Genomic DNA, 19,597 nt, shown 5'->3' with positions numbered 1-19,597 from the left:
TATATCATTCAAGTATTGCAGCCACACTGCTCTCGCGCGCCAACGAGCGTCTGTGTTGCCAAGGGCTAAAATAGAAGTCAGTTCTCTTTCTGATACAGATTGCACTGCAAGTCCAGCCTCTCCCATCTCCTCATTGGTTTATAGAAGCAGGTACTCACGTGCAATCTCCTCATTGGTTATACCCACATGGGTGACTGAAAGACGAAAGAGGTCAGTGGCGGTAATGCACCTAATTTATAAAATACATTTAAGCACGATGGCGCACGCTCGCAGCAAGTTTGGGTTCCGTGTTAGACAAGCCAAGAAGAAGATACATATTTACTGCTGGACCAACAGTTACCTAGGAGATGTTAGGAAGTTGGCGATGTCATATTGAGAGACAACTAGCGGTGTGTAATCTCTCGTGGACAGACTATCTGACCAAATTACTTCACATTTTGTAGTATATGCCATTTATCAGACACCTTCGTCCAAAGCAACTTACAATCCCTGGAATTGAACCCACGATCCTGGCACTCAAATGTCATTCTCTACCAACTGAGCTACGGAGGATTCACATTATAGTTTAACGGAGATTAGCACTGGCCAACTCCTAACCCTGAACCAGGGAATCCGTGGAAGTGCTATAGCGTGGATCATATAGTCAACCTTGTTCTGAGACCCATCTTTACACTGTTTCCTGTGTTGTTCTGAGACCCATCTTAACACTGTTTCCTGTGTTGTTCTGAGACCCATCTTTACACTGTTTCCTGTGTTGTTCTGAGACCCATCTTACACTGTTTCCTGTACTGTTCTGAGACCCATCTTTACACTGTTTCCTGTACTGTTCTGAGACCCATCTTTACACTGTTTCCTGTGTTGTTCTGAGACCCATCTTTACACTGTTTCCTGTGTTGTTCTGAGACCCATCTTTACACTGTTTCCTGTGTTGTTCTGAGACCCATCTTTACACTGTTTCCTGTGTTGTTCTGAGACCCATCTTACACTGTTTCCTGTACTGTTCTGAGACCCATCTTTACACTGTTTCCTGTGTTGTTCTGAGACCCATCTTTACACTGTTTCCTGTGTTGTTCTGAGACCCATCTTTACACTGTTTCCTGTACTGTTCTGAGACCCATCTTTACACCGTTTTCTGCATCCTCACATCATCACAACTGTTTGCTGATGCATCCCTTTAATGACATTCAGACACACACACACACACACACACACACACACACACACACACACACACACACACACACACACACACACACACACACACACACACACACACACACACACACACACACACACACACACACACACACACACACACACACAAACACCACACACACACACACACACATAGCAACTCAACACCCTAGTCCAAGCTCTGCAGCACACTCAGTAACCCAACAGGGGCAGAACTGTGCCAGGGTAAGCAGGCCAGGCCAGACGTGAGCAAAGTATGCTGTGCATTGTTGAATACGTCCCAATGGCACCCTATTTCCTACACAGTGCACTACTTTTAACCATAGCCTTATGTAGCAGTGGTCGAAATTAGTGCACTACGTAGGGAATATGGTGCCATTTTGGGACATATATGTTAGTCTTGTTTCCTGCCAGCTGTAGTGCTGAGAGGCTCAGAGACCTGTCCTTCCCTAGGGCTGCTGACATAACAGCCACAGCTACACAAACACTCACAGGCGGAGGGAATTAAAATAAGGACCTACAAATAGAACTGGGGGACTCATTTGAGGACTGTTTTTTAGACCAAGATTCAAACATTTTAGAAAGCAGGGACTCTCTTTGACTTATGTGGGCTCATAAGTCCATGCAAAGAGAGTCAATGCAAAGAGAGTCCATACAAAGAGAGTCTATACAAAGAGAGTCAATACAAAGAGGGTCCATGCAAAGAGAGTCCATACAAAGAGAGTCAATACAAAGAGAGTCCATGCAAAGAGAGTCAATACAAAGAGAGTCCATGCAAAGAGAGTCCATGCAAAGAGAGTCCATACAAAGAGAGTCAATACAAAGAGAGTCCATGCAAAGAGAGTCAATACAAAGAGGGTCCATGCAAAGAGAGTCCATACAAAGAGAGTCAATACAAAGAGAGTCCATGCAAAGAGAGTCCATACAAAGAGAGTCAATACAAAAGAGAGTCCATGCAAAGAGAGTCCATACAAAGAGAGTCAATACAAAGAGGGTCCATGCAAAGAGAGTCAATACAAAGAGAGTCAATACAAAGAGAGTCAATACAAAGAGAGTCAATACAAAGAGAGTCAATACAAAGAGAGTCAATACAAAGAGAGTCAATACAAAAAGAGTCAATACAAAGAGAGTCAATACAAAGAGAGTCCATACAAAGAGAGTCCATACAAAGAGAGTCCATGCAAAGAGAGTCTATAGCAAGAGAGTCAATACAAAGAGAGTCAATACAAAGAGAGTCCATGCAAAGAGAGTCTATACCAAGAGAGTCCATGCAAAGAGAGTCCATACAAAGAGATTCTATACAAAGATAGTCCATACAAAGAGAGTCAATACAAAGAGTCCATGCAAAGAGAGTCTATAACAAGAGAGTTTAAATACATGTAATTGAATTCCAAATAATTAATTTTACACATGTCTAAATGTAGAACGCTGTACAGGAAGTGGGTTTGTTTCTGCTTCCTGTTCCCCCCATTGTTGTTCCCCTGGGACTGGCAGGCCGGCAGGGTGGCGGTGTGGGGGGGGGGAGGGATTGTCCACCCTGACAATGGATGAAGCATGGGCTAACAGGGGTAGGCATTGTTACATTGTTAAGGCATCAGAGTCCCATGAGCACCTCAACCCATCTAAGCCATAAAACTGCTATATGGTATGTAAAATAGCTAAACACATGGAAATATTTTTGACTCATCACATACACTGCTGCGACTGTTTATTATCTACCCCTACCTACAGTATACTGCTGTTACTGTCTATTATCTATCCTTTACCCCTACCTACAGTATACTGCTGTTACTGTCTATTATCTATCCTTTACCCCTACCTACAGTATACTGCTGTTACTGTCTATTATCTATCCTTTACCCCTACCTACAGTATACTGCTGTTACTGTCCATTATCTATCCTTTACCCCTACCTACAGTATACTGCTGTTACTGTCTATTATCTATCCTTTACCCCTACCTACAGTATACTGCTGTTACTGTCTATTATCTATCCTTTACCCCTACCTACAGTATACTGCTGTTACTGTCTATTATCTATCCTTTACCCCTACCTACAGTATACTGCTGTTACTGTCTATTATCTATCCTTTACCCCTACCTACAGTATACTGCTGTTACTGTCTATTATCTATCCTTTACCCCTACCTACAGTATACTGCTGTTACTGTCTATTATCTATCCATTACCCCTACCTACAGTATACTGCTGTTACTGTCTATTATCTATCCTTTACCCCTACCTACAGTATACTGCTGCTACTGTCTAGTATCTATCCTTTACCCCTACCTACAGTATACTGCTGTTACTGTCTATCTATCCTTTACCCCTACCTACAGTATACTGCTGTTACTGTCTATTATCTATCCTTTACCCCTACCTACAGTATACTGCTGTTACTGTCTATTAGCTATCTTTTACCCCTACCTACAGTATACTGCTGTTACTGTCTATTATCTATCCTTTACCCCTACCTACAGTATACTGCTGTTACTGTCTATTATCTATCCTTTACCCCTACCTACAGTATACTGCTGTTACTGTCTACTATCTATCATTTACCCCTACCTACAGTATACTGCTGTTACTGTCTATTATCTATCCTTTACCCCTACCTACAGTATACTGATGTTACTGTCTATTAGCTATCATTTACCCCTACCTACAGTATACTGCTATTACTGACTATTATCTATCCTTTACCCCTACCTACAGTATACTGCTGTTACTGTCTACTATCTATCCTTTACCCCTACCTACAGTATACTGCTGTTACTGTCTAGTATCTATCCTTTACCCCTACCTAGAGTATACTGCTGCTACTGTCTAGTATCTATCCTTTACCCCTACCTAGAGTATACTGCTGCTACTGTCTAGTATCTATCCTTTACCCCTACCTACAGTATACTGCTGTTACTGTCTAGTATCTATTCTTTACCCCTACCTACAGTATACTGCTGTTACTGTCTATTAGCTATCCTTTACCCCTACCTACAGTACACTGCTGTTACTGTCTATTATCTATCCTTTACCCCTACCTACAGTATACTGCTGTTACTGTCTATTATCTATCCTTTACCCCTACCTACAGTATACTGCTGTTACTGTCTATTATCTATCCTTTACCCCTACCTACAGTATACTGCTGTTACTGTCTATTATCTATCCTTTACCCCTACCTACAGTATACTGCTGTTACTGTCTACTATCTATCCTTTACCCCTACCTACAGTATACTGCTGTTACTGTCTATTATCTATCCTTTACCCCTACCTACAGTATACTGCTGTTACTGTCTATTATCCTGTTTTCTAGTCACTGTATTCCTATTTATGTAGTATGTACATACAATATACACTACCGTTAAGAATTTTGGGGTCACTTAGAAATGTCCTTGTTTTTGATAGAAAAGCAATTGTTTTGTCCATTAAAAAAAGCACCAAATTGATCAGAAATACAGTGTAGACTTTGTTAATGTTGTAAATGACTATTGTAGCTGGAAACGGCTGATTTGTTTAATGGAATATCTACATAGGCGTACAGAGGCCCATTATCAACAACCATCACTGCTGTGTTCCAATGGAACGTTGTGTTAGCTAATCCAAGTATATCATTTTAAAAGGCTAATTGATTATTAGAAAACCCTTTTGCAATTATGTTGGCACAGCTGAAAACTGTTGTCCTGATTAAAGAAGCAATAAAACTGGCCTTCTTTAGACTAGTTGAGTATCTGGAGCATCAGCATTTGTGGGTTCGATTACAGGCTAAAAAAAGCCAGAAACAAAGAACTTTCTTCTGAAACTCGTCAGAATATTCTTGTTCTGAGAAATTAAGGCTATTTCATGCGAGAAATTGCCAAAAAACTGAAGATCTCGTACAATGCTGTGTACTACTCCCTTCACAGAACAGCGCAAACTGGCTCTAACCAGAATAGAAAGAGGAGTGGGAGGCCCCGGTGCACCACTGAGCAAGAGAACAAGTACATTAGAGTGTCTAGTTTGAGAAACAGAAGCCTCACAAGTCAACTAAACTGGCAGCTTCAAAAAATAGTCCCGCAAAACTCCGGTCACAATGTCAGCAGGGCGGCAGGTTAGAGCATTGGACTTGTTAACCGAACGGTTGCAAGATCAAATCCCCGAGCTGACGAGGTAAAAATCTGTCATTCTGCCCCTGAATAAGGCCGTTAACCCACTGTTCCTAGGCCGTCATTGAAAATAAGAATTTGTTCTTAACTGACTTGCCTAGTTAAATTAAGGTAAAATAAATAAATAAACAGTGAAGAGGTGATTCTGGGATGTTGGCCTTCTAGGCAGAGTTCCAGTGTCTGTGTTCTTTATATCGGCCAGTCTAAGATATGGCATTTTCTTTGCAACTCTGCCTAGAAGGCCATTATCCCAGAGTCGCCGCTTCACTGTTGACGTTGAGACTGGTGTTTTGCAAGTACTTTTTAAGCGGAAATGCCGCTAGCGGAATCAAATTCAACAACATCTGATGAAATTGGAGCACGCCAAATTCAAAATACAAAATCATAATATTAAACATTCATGAAAATACAAGTGTCCTAAAACATTTAAACGCTTAAATTCTTGTTAATCCAGCCGCTTTGTCAGATTTCAGAAAGGCTTTACGGTGAAAGCATACCATGCGATTATCTGAGAACAGCGACCCAGACACAAAAGCATTAAAAACATTTTCCAAACAAGCACAGGTGTCACAAAAGTCAGAAATAGCGATAAAATAAATCCTCTGGTTGCAATCACAAGGGTCCCAGCTACACATCAAATGGTCGTTTTGTTTGATAAAGTCCTTCTTTATATCCCAAAAAAGTCAGTTTAGTTGGCTCGCATGATTCAGTAATCCACAGATGCATAAAAAGGGATACCCCCAAAAAATGCATACAAATTAAATCCCAAAAGTTACCAATAAACTTTGTCCAAACAAGTCAAACAATGTTTATAATCAATACTCAGGTACCCTAAAATGTAAATAAACGATACAATTTAGGACAGGGAACAGTATGTTCATTACCGGAGATAAATAACGAAGTGCACGCCCTCATTAACACGCACCACAATACTACAGTCAAAATGGGAGCCACCTAGAAAACCTACAAATTCTTTCTAATTTTTCAAAAAACAAGCCTGAATCTCTTTCAAAAGACTGTTGACATCTAGTGGAAGCCCTAGGAACTGCAATCTGGAAGGTATTCCTTTGATTTTCCCATAAACAAGGATTTGGATGGGCAGACACCTCAATTTTTTTTTATTCCAGATGGATTCTCCTCAGGTTTTCACCTGCTATATCAGTTATGTTATACTCACAGACATTTTTGTAACAGTTTTGGAAACTTCAGAGTGTTCTCTATCCAATACAACCAATTATATGCATATCCTATCTTTTGGGCCTGAGTAACAGGCAGTTTACTTTGGGCATGTCAGTCATCTGAAATATCGAATGCTGCTACCGGCCCTTAAGAATGAACCTGCCAGTACAATGACATTCTAGACGATTCTGTGCTTCAAACTTTGTGGCAACAGTTTGGGGAAGGCCCTTTCCTGTTTCAGCAGGACAATTCCCCCCGTGTACAAAGTGAGGTCCATACAGAAATGGTTTGTCGAGATCGGTGTGGAAGAACTTGACTGGCCTGCACAGAGCCATGACCTCAACCCCATCAAACACCTTTGGGATGAATTGGAACGCTGACTGTGAGCCAGGCCTAATCGCCCAACATCAGTGCCGAAACTCTCTAATGCTCTTGTGGTTGAATGGAAGCAAGTCCCCGCAGCAATGTTCCAACATCTAGTGGAAAGCCTTCCCAGACGAGTGGAGGCTGTTATAACAGTAAAGGGGGGACCAACAAGAATAGACTGATGAGTTTCAGAAGAAAGGCCTGTAATCAAATCCACAAAATGCTGATGCTCCAGGGTCAGAACGACAGATTTGTACCTTGTCAGCTCAGGGACTCGATCTTGCAACCTTTCTTTTACTAGTCCAACGCTCTAACCACTAGGCTACGCTGCCGCCCCATAAGTCCATAATCAAAAAAGAAAAAGTTCAACCAGAGGCAGTGCTCGTAGTGGCCGGGGACTTTAATGCAGGGAAACTTAAAACCATTTTACCTCATTTCTACCAGCATGTTAAATGTGCAACCAGAGGAAAGAAAACTCTAGACCACCTTTACTCCACACACAGAGACATGTACAAAGCTCTCCCTCACCCTACATTTGGCAAATCTGATCATAACTCTGTCCTCCTGATTCCTGCTTACAAGCAAAAGCTAAAGAAGGAAGCACCAGTGACTCGCTCAATATGGAAATGGTCAGATGACACGGATGCTAATCTACAGGACTGTTTTACTAGCACAGACTGGAATATGTTCCGGGATTCTTCCGATGGCATTGAGGAGTACACCACATGGGAGGTGGGAGTGAGAGGCCCCGGTGAACAACTGAGCAAGAAGACAAGTACGTTAGTGTCTAGTTTGAGAAACAGATGCCTCACAAGTCCTCAACTGGCAGCTTCATTAAAAAGTACCAGCAAAACACCAGTCTCAACGTCAACAGTGAAGAGGCGACTGCAGGATGTTCCTTTTGTCCAGGTGGGTAATCCGTCTCAAGGTCCTGGAGTGGCCTAGCCAGTCTCCAAACCTGAACCCAATAGAAAATCTTTGGAGGGAGCTGAAAGTCCGTATTGCCCAGCGACAGCCCCGAAACCTGAAGGTCTGAAGGTCTGTATGGAGGAGTGGGCCAAAATCCCTGCTGCAGTGTGTGCAAACCTGGTCAAGAACTACAGGAAACGTATGATCTCTGTAATTGCAAACAGAGGTTTATGTACCAAATATTAAGTTCTGCTTTTTTGATGTATCAAATACTTATGTCATGCAATAAAATGCAAATTAATTACTTAAAAATCATACAATGTGATTTTTTGGATTTTTGTTTTAGATTCCGTCTCTCACAGTTGAAGTGTACCTATGATAAAAATGACAGACCTCTACATGCTTTGTAAGTAGGAAAACCTGCAAAATCGGCAGTGTATCAAATACTTGTTCTCCCCACTGTATGTGAGAATGCTGTTCATTGACTACAGCTCAGCGTTCAGCACCATAGTGCCCTCAAAGCTCATCACTAAGCTAATGACCCTGGGACTAAAACACCTCCCTCTGCAACTGGATGCTGGACTTCCTGATGGGCCGCCCCCAGGTGGTGAAGGTAGGTAACAAAACATCTGCCACGCTGATCCTCAACACAGGGGCCCGTCAGGGGTAGGTGCTTAGTCCCATCCTGTACTCCCTGTTCACCTATCAATGCATGGCCAAGTATGACTACAACACCATCATTGAGTGAGCAGACGACAATGATGAGACAGCCTACAGGGAGGAGGTCAGAGACCTGGCAGTGTGGTGCCAGGATAACAACCTCTCCCTCAATGTGATCAAGACAAATTTTGATGATTGGGACTACAGGAGGATCGAGCACGTCCCCATTCTCATCGACGGGGCTGTAGTGGAGCATGTTGAGATCCTCAAGTTCCTTGGCGTCCTCATCACCAACAAACACACCAAGACAGTCGTGAAGAGGGCACGTCAATGCCTATTCCCCCTCAGAAGACTGAAAAGATTTGGCATGGGTCATCATAATCTCAAAATGTTCTACAGCTGCACCATCGAGAGCATCCTGACTGGTTGCATCACCTGCTCGGCATCCGACCGCAAGGCACTACATAGGGTAGTGCGTACGGCCCAGTCCATCACTGGGGCCAAGCTTCCTGCCATCCAGGACCTCTATACCAGGTGGTGTTAGAGGAAGGCCTTAAACATTGCCAAAGACTTGAAAAAAGATTACAAAATGCCAAAGACTCCGAAATGCTTCTTAACAGCTTCTACCCCCAAGATATTATACTCCATGACAGCTAATCAAATGGCCACCGAGACTATTTGCATTGTCTCCCCCCCCCCCCCCCCCACTCCCATTTTTACGCTGCTGCTACTCTCTGTTCATTATCTATGCATAGTCACTTTACCTCTACCTACATGTACATATTACCTCAATCACCTCGACTAACCGGTGCCCCCGCACATTGACTCTGTACCGGTACCCCCTGTATACAGCCTCCACATTGACTCTGTACCGGTACCCCCTGTATACAGCCTCCACATTGACTCTGTACCGGTACCCCCCTGTATATAGTCTCCACATTGACTCTGTACCGGTAACACCCTGTATATAGCCTCCACATTGACTCTGTACCATTACCCCCTGTATATAGTCTCCACATTGACTCTGTACCCTAACACCCTGTATATAGCCTCCACATTGACTCTGTACCGGTGCCCCCTGTATATAGCCTCCACATTGACTCTGTACCGGTGCCCCCTGTATATAGCCTCCACATTGACTCTGTACCGGTACCCCCTGTATATAGCCTCCACATTGACTCTGTACCGTAACACCCTGTATATAGCCTCCACATTGATTCTCTACCGGTAACCCCTGTATATAGCCTCCACATTGACTCTGTACCGGTACCCCCTGTATATAGCCTCCACATTGACTCTGTACCGTAACACCCTGTATATAGCCTCCACATTGACTCTGTACCGGTACCCCCTGTATATAGCCTCCACAATGTTATTTTAATGTTGCTCTTTAATTATTTATTTTTCAATTTTTTATTTTCAATTTTTATTTTTAATATTTTTTTTACTTCAGTTTATTTTAGTTAATACTTTCTTAACACTTATTCTTCTTAAAACGGCAATGTTGGTTAAGGGCTTGTAAGTAATCCTGTAAGGTTGTACCTATTGTACCTAAAGCAATACAATTTGATTCGATTTTTTTCCCATTGTAAACCTGTTCCCCACTGATGTGTGCGTTTTGTGTGAGGGAATACAGTGTGTGTGTGTGTGTGTGTGTGTGTGTGTGTGTGTGTGTGTGTGTGTGTGTGTGTGTGTGTGTGTGTGTGTGTGTGTGTGTGTGTGTGTGTGTGTGTGTGTGTGTGTGTGTGTGTGTGTGTGTGTGTGTGTGTGTGGTGATTCGAACTAGGTCTCTAGGTGCGGGATCTGAGAGGTGTCACAAAGTGTTTGTGTAAGAGAGTCCAACAGGGTCAAAGACACCACTGATCACACCCCAGGGGACGCTTATGGGCGAGCGGCAACGCTCCCTCTAACAATAGGTCAGATTAGGAACAATGCAACATGTACTTGGAAGCTATGGGAACCAAACTCACCCAGTCAATGGGAAGGGGGAGGATTTAGGGAGACGCTCCATTGTTCTACGGGACAGTGTGTGTGTGTGTGTGTGTGTGTGTGTGTGTGTGTGTGTGTGTGTGTGTGTGTGTGTGTGTGTGTGTGTGTGTGTGTGTGTGTGTGTGGCGTGTGCGTGGCGTGTGTGTGTGTGTGTGTGTGTGCGGTGTGTGTGTGTGTGTGTGTGTGTGTGTGTGTGTGTGTGTGTGTGTGTGTGTGTGTGTGTGTGTGTGTGTGTGTGTGTGTGCGGCGTGTGTGTGTGTGTGTGTGTGTGTGTGTGTGTGTGTGTGTGTGTGTGTGTGTGTGTGTGTGTGTGTGTGAGTAATGAACATGGGGTGAAGGTGGTTGTTGTAGTTTGGGAGTTGCTCCGGCGCTCCGGTCCACATCCTGACTGGGAGAGTTGGAGACGACGTTATCTCTCTGACTCAGGAACAATGGAGCCGCCTGTCTGCTGGGAGGGTACTGTAATATCTCCTATACACAACACACAGAGGTAAACACACACAGATACACACACACACAGAGGTAAACACACACAGAGGTAAACACACACACAGAGGTAAACACACACACACACACACACACACACACACACACACAGAGGTAAACACACACACACAGACACACACACGCACACAGAGGTAAACACACACACAGAGGTAAACACACACACACACACACACACAGAGGTAAACACACACACACAGACACACACACGCACACAGAGGTAAACACACACACAGAGGTAAACACACACAGAGGTAAACACACACACACACACACACACACACAAACAGAGGTAAACACACAGATACACACACACACAGAGGCAAACACACACAGATACACAGAGGTAAACACACAGATACACAGAGGTAAACACACACACAGAGGTAAACACACAGATACACAGAGGTAAACACACACACACACACACACACACAAACAGGGGTAAACACACAGATACACAGAGGTAAACACACAGATACACAGAGGTAAACACACAGATACGCAGAGGTAAACACACACACACACACACACAGAGGTAAACACACAGATACACACAGACGTAAAGACCATCACACACACTCACAGAGGTAAAGACACTCACACACCATATTGCCCTCCCTCCCTCTGACCATCCATCCATCCATCCCTCCTTCCTTCCCTCCCTCCCTCCCTCCCTCCCTCCCTCCCTCCCTCCCTACACCCATCCATCCCTCCATCCATCCATCCCTCCCTCCCTCCCTCCCTCTGTCCGTCCGTCCATCCATCCATCCCCTCTCTCTAGGGGTTAACAGTGAAAGGGAGATTCAACACCTTTCCTTTTCCATAACTCTGTACCCCCAGACCACTCTAGAATGAAACGTCCTCCAGCTTCAACCCAGTGCAACACACACAAACACACCTACAGTGTAAAAGTAGCAGTCATAAACTCTGGCAGCGCTGGTTGGCAGAGCTGAAGACCGTAGCTTATCGTGGCACAGAGAAAAGGTTAAGTTAGCTCCATTAAGAGTTAGCTCCATTACGACAGGTCCTCAGGCGCTGGAGAGATTTGTCTCTCTCTCTTTCCCTATTAATCACAGGAAGTGCTTGAGGAGTGGAGGTAAAGTGTAAAGTGTAGGTAGGTGTGTAGGTTATTATTTAGGTAGTGGAGGTAAAGCGTGTGGTAGAGAGAGGTTATAAAGGCTCTCATAGTGGTCTGTTAGGAGATGAAATTACAAAAGAGGAGTTTAGTTATTTCAAAACACGCCGTGGTGAACTGGTTCCTAAAATACCTAAATTACATTTACCTGAAGCATTTGATTGAAAAGATATGTATGAGCAGGGCCAGATGTTTCTCTTGATCTGGAAAGATATTGTAATGAAACAGGCAGGGAGCAGGTCTCGAACCCTCGACCTCCTAGCCCGAGGTCCGGCGCGCTATCGACTGTGCCGCAAAAGCATGCTCGAGCGGCAGAGTCGATTTCCACGCTTATAAACCCAGGGTCATTACAATATGTATGAGCAGGGCCAGATGATCTCTTGATCTGGAAAGATATGTATGAGCAGGGCCAGATGCTTCTCTTGATCTGGAAAGCGTACTTGAATGTGTTTCTGATCTCCAACACAGATGCACATTAGGCTATTAGTTTTCTGCTCTACTCTCCTCAGTCTTCCAATGGCCAACTCAGAAAGCAAACGTTACCCACGTCTGAATCAGGATGAGATGGTCCACCATTTTTTTGGGCTTGATTTTACAATTCCATGCAATTGACATTGCTGATTAAATCACAGATAGAACATGTAATATGAGTCATACAGTCAGACCTAAAAGGAAAGGACCTGGCATTAAAGGAGAGGACCTGGTATTAAAGGAGAGGACCTGGTATTAAAGGAGAGGACCTGGCATTAAAGGAGACCTGGTATTAAAGGAGAAGACCTGGTATTAAAGGAGAAGACCTGGTATTAAAGGAGAGGACCTGGTATTAAAGGAGAGGACCTGGTATTAAAGGAGAGGACCTGGTATTAAAGGAGAGGACCTGGTATTAAAGGAGAAGACCTGGTATTAAAGGAGAGGACCTGGTATTAAAGGAGAGGACCTGGTATTAAAGGAGAGGACCTGGTATTAAAGGAGAGGACCTGGTATTAAGGGAGAGGACCTGGTATTAAAGGAGAGGACTTGGTATTAAAGGAGAGGACCTGGTATTAAAGGAGAGGACCTGGTATTAAAGGAGAGGACCTGGTATTAAAGGAGAGGACCTGGTATTAAAGGAGAAGACCTGGTATTAAAGGAGAGGACTTGGTATTAAAGGAGAGGACCTGGTATTAAAGGAGAGGACCTGGTATTAAGGGAGAGGACCTGGTATTAAAGGAGAGGACCTGGTATTAAGGGAGAGGACCTGGTATTAAAGGAGAGGACTTGGTATTAAAGGAGAGGACCTGGTATTAAAGGAGAGGATCTGGTATTAAAGGAGAGGACCTGGTATTAAGGGAGAGGACCTGGTATTAAAGGAGAGGACTTGGTATTAAAGGAGAGGACCTGGTATTAAGGGAGAGGACCTGGTATTAAGGGAGAGGACCTGGTATTAAAGGAGAGGACTTGGTATTAAAGGAGAGGACCTGGTATTAAAGGAGAGGACCTGGTATTAAAGGAGAGGACCTGGTATTAAAGGAGAGGACCTGGTATTAAAGGAGAGGACCTGGTATTAAAGGAGAGGACCTGGTATTAAAGGAGAGGACCTGGTATTAAAGGAGAGGACCTGGTATTAAAGGAGAGGACTTGGTATTAAAGGAGAGGACCTGGTATTAAAGGAGAGGACCTGGTATTAAAGGAGAGGACCTGGTATTAAAGGAGAGGACCTGGTATTAAAGGAGAGGACCTGGTATTAAAGGAGAGGACCTGGTATTAAAGGAGAGGACCTGGTATTAAAGGAGAGGACCTGGTATTAAAGGAGAGGACCTGGTATTAAAGGAGAGGACCTGGTCATCATCCTTGAAATAGTTTGTGGTGAAGAAGGGCACAAAGGTTGTTGTACAAAACAAAGTCACCAGCGATTGGATCTTCTCTAACCAATCAGAGTATCAAAACCAAAGAGGAATTTTCAAACCTGCACCTTTACCACGTGTGTTCTGGCTCAACACAGCGGTTTCTGGACCAAACAGACGGCCCAAATGTTTTCGTATTCGGGTGAAGGGTCGGGGAGGTACTCATATCCAGTCGCTGGAACGTCCGTGGACGTGGTGTAGCGTTGGGCCGGAGCAAGGAGTCTGGGTAGGCAGGTAAGTATCGTGTTTCATCCTAACCCAAGAAAGATCTGAATCGTGTGACACATGAATAGAAAAGGAGAGGAATGGGTATTTTTTCCCGTCAAGAATGGAATGTCTTTTCTCTTTGTGCCGGCAGCCGTTTCACCCGCCTGGGAAATCTCATTTCCTGTTAGGAAGAGACCAGGCTGTGTCATCACTTCCTGTCCCATGGCATGAATGGGCCCAGTCCCCCCAAAAAACAAGACTTTCCCATGAACTACCATAACTTGTAAACAAGTCCTTCATCAATCTGATAATAGTATTATTTCTCAAACTAGTTATGGTTGAATATCTGGCTCAATTAAGTGATTGTATACTTTAATTAAGGTCTGTTGTTGATCCCCAAGGAACACAGGCCATGGACGACTCCTCTCTGTCATCCTCTGTTATGGGCAGTCTACTCCTGCTCGTTCCCCATTTCGGATCTTTTGGGGTCTGTCGACGTTGTCGTGTGAGGGAAATACAATATCAATGGTTGTGAGACACATTACATGTTCATATTTTTATAACATACAATAATTTTACAGCAGTAACTTAGAACATGCAGTGAGCGGTCGTACCCGACAAAAGACTGTCACATTTTGTATCTTCCATCCAAATCCTTAAATATAATATCATAATCCATGAAACACATGAACCAGTGTACCTTTACAGACTTTCTAAATGAAAGCAAACCAGGTAAATGAAAGACAGAAAAAGACCAGTTTGAGTTCTCTAATAGAGCACTCAGACTTTTAGTCTTTCTTGGTATTGAATCCAAAGTAACAGAAAAGAGAAGGCATCAAAGCAACGAGGATAAACGACCAGATGAGGCACTCCTCCCTTCTTCATGCTTGCTGACTGGAACCTATTTTAATTTCTGGAGAACGGAGGAGCATTAAAGGAGCAGCTTGTTCCCTTCTGTGTTATTCTACCTCGGCACTCGTTCATTCAAATTGATTTCAGTTATTTTATGTTGTCGACACTGTCTTCTTCTCTTTCATGACGTTTTTAAAATATGAAGCCACATTGAAAGTCTCCCACACACACACACACACACACATAGGGGTTCTTTGTTCTTTCATCAGTCATGTGAGCATCTGAGGAGCAGAGGAGAGCGATGCCTCATCAGGAGTTACCCCAGCAGTAGTCATCAGATTGAGTGCCCAGGGACTTATATACTAAGCTTTGAAAATACAGACCAACATTCTCCAATGGTTTATGTGGTGAACATGATCACAACTATGAACTGAATAACCAGTAGCCTATATTTGTGTGTGTGTTTATATGAAAGAGAGCAAGAGAATCACAAACCATTAATGTGGTGCATGGATATTCAGCACCCTACAACAAGACTCCATTTCCCATGATCCTCCAGTTTCAAACAGAACAGTGCCACCACAGGTGTCCAAGTACAGTATGATGCCAGTGCTTTGGGCATACGAGTGCCAACGATTGTCTGGTGTGTGTATGTTGAGAAGAAGATGACTCCGATCCCTTTGGTTAGCGCCTTCCACGCCAATGACTTATATAGACATACACACTAGATGACTGACAGGGGGCGCTGTTCCTCCACCATTGTAAAACATATTTTGGTTGCTATAGAAATGCCTTTATTGTCTACATTTGTTTTTGCCACATGTATTCTATTACAGTCACCTTAATGCAAACTCTTAAACAATGTGAAGTAAACAAAATAAAAAAATAAACACTTTTTTCTTAAAGTATAATTTTTGAAAGTTCTAAAGTTACTGTCCCCACTACAACAACAAAATACTTTAAAACATTTAATTTTCTCCTTGAAAAATGTAATTGAAATACTGCAGAATTCCATTCATTCCTATGGCGGACTGCTTCTTCTGGGGAGTGACAATATGGCCGACCAGTGGCTTCAACGCCTCTCATTGGCCAATACATAGCATCAGGAAACCAGGGTTTATATCCATCATTCCACTCCCTTCACCCAGGACTAGGGGTGGTGGACACCAGTCAGCCTAACCCCAGGCACGGTTAGCTCTTCTCGGGTCGGTTGCGGTCCAGCGCTGCCCGAGGGGTAAACTCTAGCTTCTCTTTGAGACTGAGGACCTGGGTGCTGTCCCGTCCTGCCCCCTCCTCCAGCTTCCTATCCTCCCTCAGCTCCACGATGCTCTTCTCCTCCCCAGGTTTAGGGGTGGTGTCCCCCCTGATAAACCACTCCAGGTGGTAGCCCACCGCCCCCACCACGAAGGCCACCGGGAAGGTTATGTAGGGGGCGTAGGTCCGCATGGACATCCATAACACTGGCCACATAATGACAGGAGCTGGGGCGCTGGTGCAGTGTAAGCTCAGCTGGGGAAGGAAAGAGAGAGAGAGACAGAGAGAGAGAGAAAGAGAGAGAAAGAGGGGGGGGGGGGGGGAAGGGGGGAAAGGGAGGGGGGGAGAGGGAGGGGGGAAGGATTAGTAGCTGCTGTGGTAATTCAGGTTTACAAAAAGGAAACAAACTGAGGGTGACAGTGGTTGTGCCACAACAATTTTAATGTGTTCATTCAAGGATCTAGAAAGGCCACTGCACAGTGGACAGGATGTGTTCAACCTGGGAGACAACACAGAGAGGGTTCAAGGAGTTTTTAAATGCCTGGGTCTTCTATTCCCTGTAGTAGGAGGAGAGACAGAATGGTACCACAGGTTTTACATCTCAAGAAAGGCTGTTTTGTTGACCTTTTATTGAAACAAAATGATTTGTTGGTGAATGGCACCAACAAAAAAAAAAGGTAAAAAAAATAACAAACATCTGACATGACATCAAAATGAAACTGCACAATAAAACTGGGCCTAGCTAGCTATATATGCAAGTTACTTAGCTAGTTAGTAGCCTGGAGATCCGAAGTTGAATTACATTGGATTCAACATCAGGAATAAATGAGCGTTTGGATCAGGACAGTTTCCTCTCACTGACCTCTACAGGGCTGAAGGTTGTGCACAACATGAACGTGCACGCATGACACGTACCAGACACGTAACAGACACGTACCAGACACGTAACAGACACGTAACAGACACGTAACAGACACGTACCAGACACGTACCAGACACGTACCAGACACGTAACAGACACGTACCAGACACGTAACAGACACATACTGGCATTTCAAATATGTTCAAATACTTGAACGCTGTTCTATTCCATTGGTTCCATTGTAACGGTTCTGTGCATGATTCATGTGAATTACATTTGAACACACTTTGAAAAGACAATGTCATTATACTTGCCTGTGGATATATTGTCTCACATTCCTACCTGCGAAAGGACATAAACACGCATACAACTGCTAAAGTGAGATAAAATATAATTATATTAAACATTCTGCCTTGTAAACGGTCCTGAGAGGAAACTTTCCTGATCCAAACGCTAATTTATTAAGCCCGACATAGAAATTCAAGATCGGGTTTCCAGCCTAGCTAGTTAACTAACGACTTGACTGAGTCACAAACACAAGTAACGTTAGGCCTTAATAGCTAGTTAATAGTAGCTAGTTACAAACTTCTGATTACATAGGTAGTTCGTTTTTATACGAGCCGACCGGTTACATAGATTAACTACATAACAGTAAAAATCGTGATGTCATCCAGAAGGCAAAGGCACTGGAGTCAACCAATGGACCTAGCTAGCTAACGTTAGCTGTCAACTGCAGCTTGTAAACTAAGCTTATTTCCTTCGAAGCTCACACTTCATTCACAGGTAAACCAGTAACTACTGCGCACATTAAATGACAATGTTCACGTTGTGATTCTTGTAAAAAAAAAATTAAATACATTGTTCAACAACTCAGAACTGACTCACCTTCGAAAACGTGAAAAGCGCAGTAACTTCCGTGTGGCTTGATAACCGCGCCTCCAAATGAATTTGATTGGCTCTACACGGGAACCTCATATCCAATCCTTAGATCGCAATCACTTGTGTGTTCCTTTGAGCTAGGACGCCATTCAGCGGTTATAGTGACAAGTAGCATTGAAAAACTGTCCAATAATTTTATAGCAGAAAGCCTGCAATATGAATATGATACTGATTTTAAGGTATTTAGCCTCAAAAAAAAAAAAAATTGGGCAATGTTTATATGACCCTCGTACAAACAGGTTCATTTTAACCACATTCTTGACTGCAAACACCATTCATATCTCCCATGCGCATAGCGGGGACAAGTGGTAGTAGCGGTGCGCAGATGTGGGTGGGCTTCTATTTTAATAAACTCATTAAAATAGAAATCCATTGTTAATTCATCTAGGCAGGTCATAAGAAACATTGTGACTAACAAAATAATTGTGAAAAGAATAGCATATTTTTTGTTTAAATAAGCCTATGTTTATGGATCTATGCAGCCATGGCTGTACCATCCAAATGAAATCAAAACACATTTTTTTTTATTAAAACAGACAAGACTAATCTACCCAATAATAGTCAACACAAAGTATTTCATAGTAAGAATAAAATGGAATATAAACAGAAAAAATAAATAAAACATTTGACCCACACTTGTCACTGGAACAACTGTCAACAACAAAAAAAGTTGTTTCGAAACAGAGCCCAAACCAATGCTTATTATCCATGTTTCATCTCTTTCCTATCCTCACTCCACTTTGTTAGGGAGCAGGCATAGGGTCTTACCTTCATCATCATAATAATAAATAATAATAACCGCAATCCTATTTTCAAAAGCATGTGTCCCCCTTTTCATATTTCACAACCTTAGCAGGCGTTTGGTGTTGCCTAAATGCGAGGGAGCAAAAAATATGCCTACACTTGATTAAAGCTACATTATATCATGCTAACTGTTTCTGAGCAGTGCTAGATGAACAAACAAATAGATGAGCTACACCACCAACTCTATGTATTAGCCCAGACAGAAGAAGAAATGGCCTATACAGAGATTCAACCAAACAAAATCACTGATTGATTGATTGATTATCAGACAAGTCAGTGTTTTGTTCGGGAGTAGGCCTCGGCTACTAAGCGACAGAAGAGCAGAAAATAATCCACTTGTTAAAACTACATAACATGGCAACATGTAATTAATCAGCAAACTAGACAAGATGATCATGAGCAGCACTCACCTCAAGTTAGCTAACTTTTCCCCACAGCCTTTCTTTATTGTAGCCTAAACAAAAAAATCTGACATGTATTGATTTATCAAAAGGAGCCCCCCCCCACGCCTGTCCCAAAGCAGCGCAATGACGATGTCCCAAATAAAAGGTGAGAAATTATCTGTACTGAACAAAAATAAAACACATGGCACATTTAAGATTTTACTAAGTAACAGCTCATAAGGAATCAGTCAATTGAACTGAATTCATTAGGCCCTGATCTATGGATTTTACATGACTGGGAATACAGATATGCATCTGTTGGTCACAGTA

General features: G+C 43.1%; 1 protein-coding gene across 1 annotated transcript; it reads right to left on the bottom strand.

The window, feature by feature from the left end:
• Positions 1-14,714: 14,714 nt before the first annotated feature.
• Positions 14,715-18,135, bottom strand: smim12 (small integral membrane protein 12). Its single transcript, XM_055893243.1, has 2 exons — positions 18,027-18,135; positions 14,715-16,534 (listed from the first exon to the last, which is right to left on the bottom strand). Exons 1-2 carry the CDS (start codon positions 18,114-18,116, stop codon positions 16,217-16,219), a joined length of 408 nt encoding a protein of 135 aa, XP_055749218.1. The 5' UTR covers positions 18,117-18,135; the 3' UTR covers positions 14,715-16,216.
• Between the last annotated feature and the right edge of the window lie 1,462 nt (positions 18,136-19,597).

Source organism: Salvelinus fontinalis, chromosome 32 (assembly GCF_029448725.1).
Source record: "Salvelinus fontinalis isolate EN_2023a chromosome 32, ASM2944872v1, whole genome shotgun sequence".
In the NCBI taxonomy this organism is placed as follows: Eukaryota; Metazoa; Chordata; class Actinopteri; order Salmoniformes; family Salmonidae; genus Salvelinus; species Salvelinus fontinalis.
This window is presented reverse-complemented; position numbering and strand designations above follow the sequence as displayed.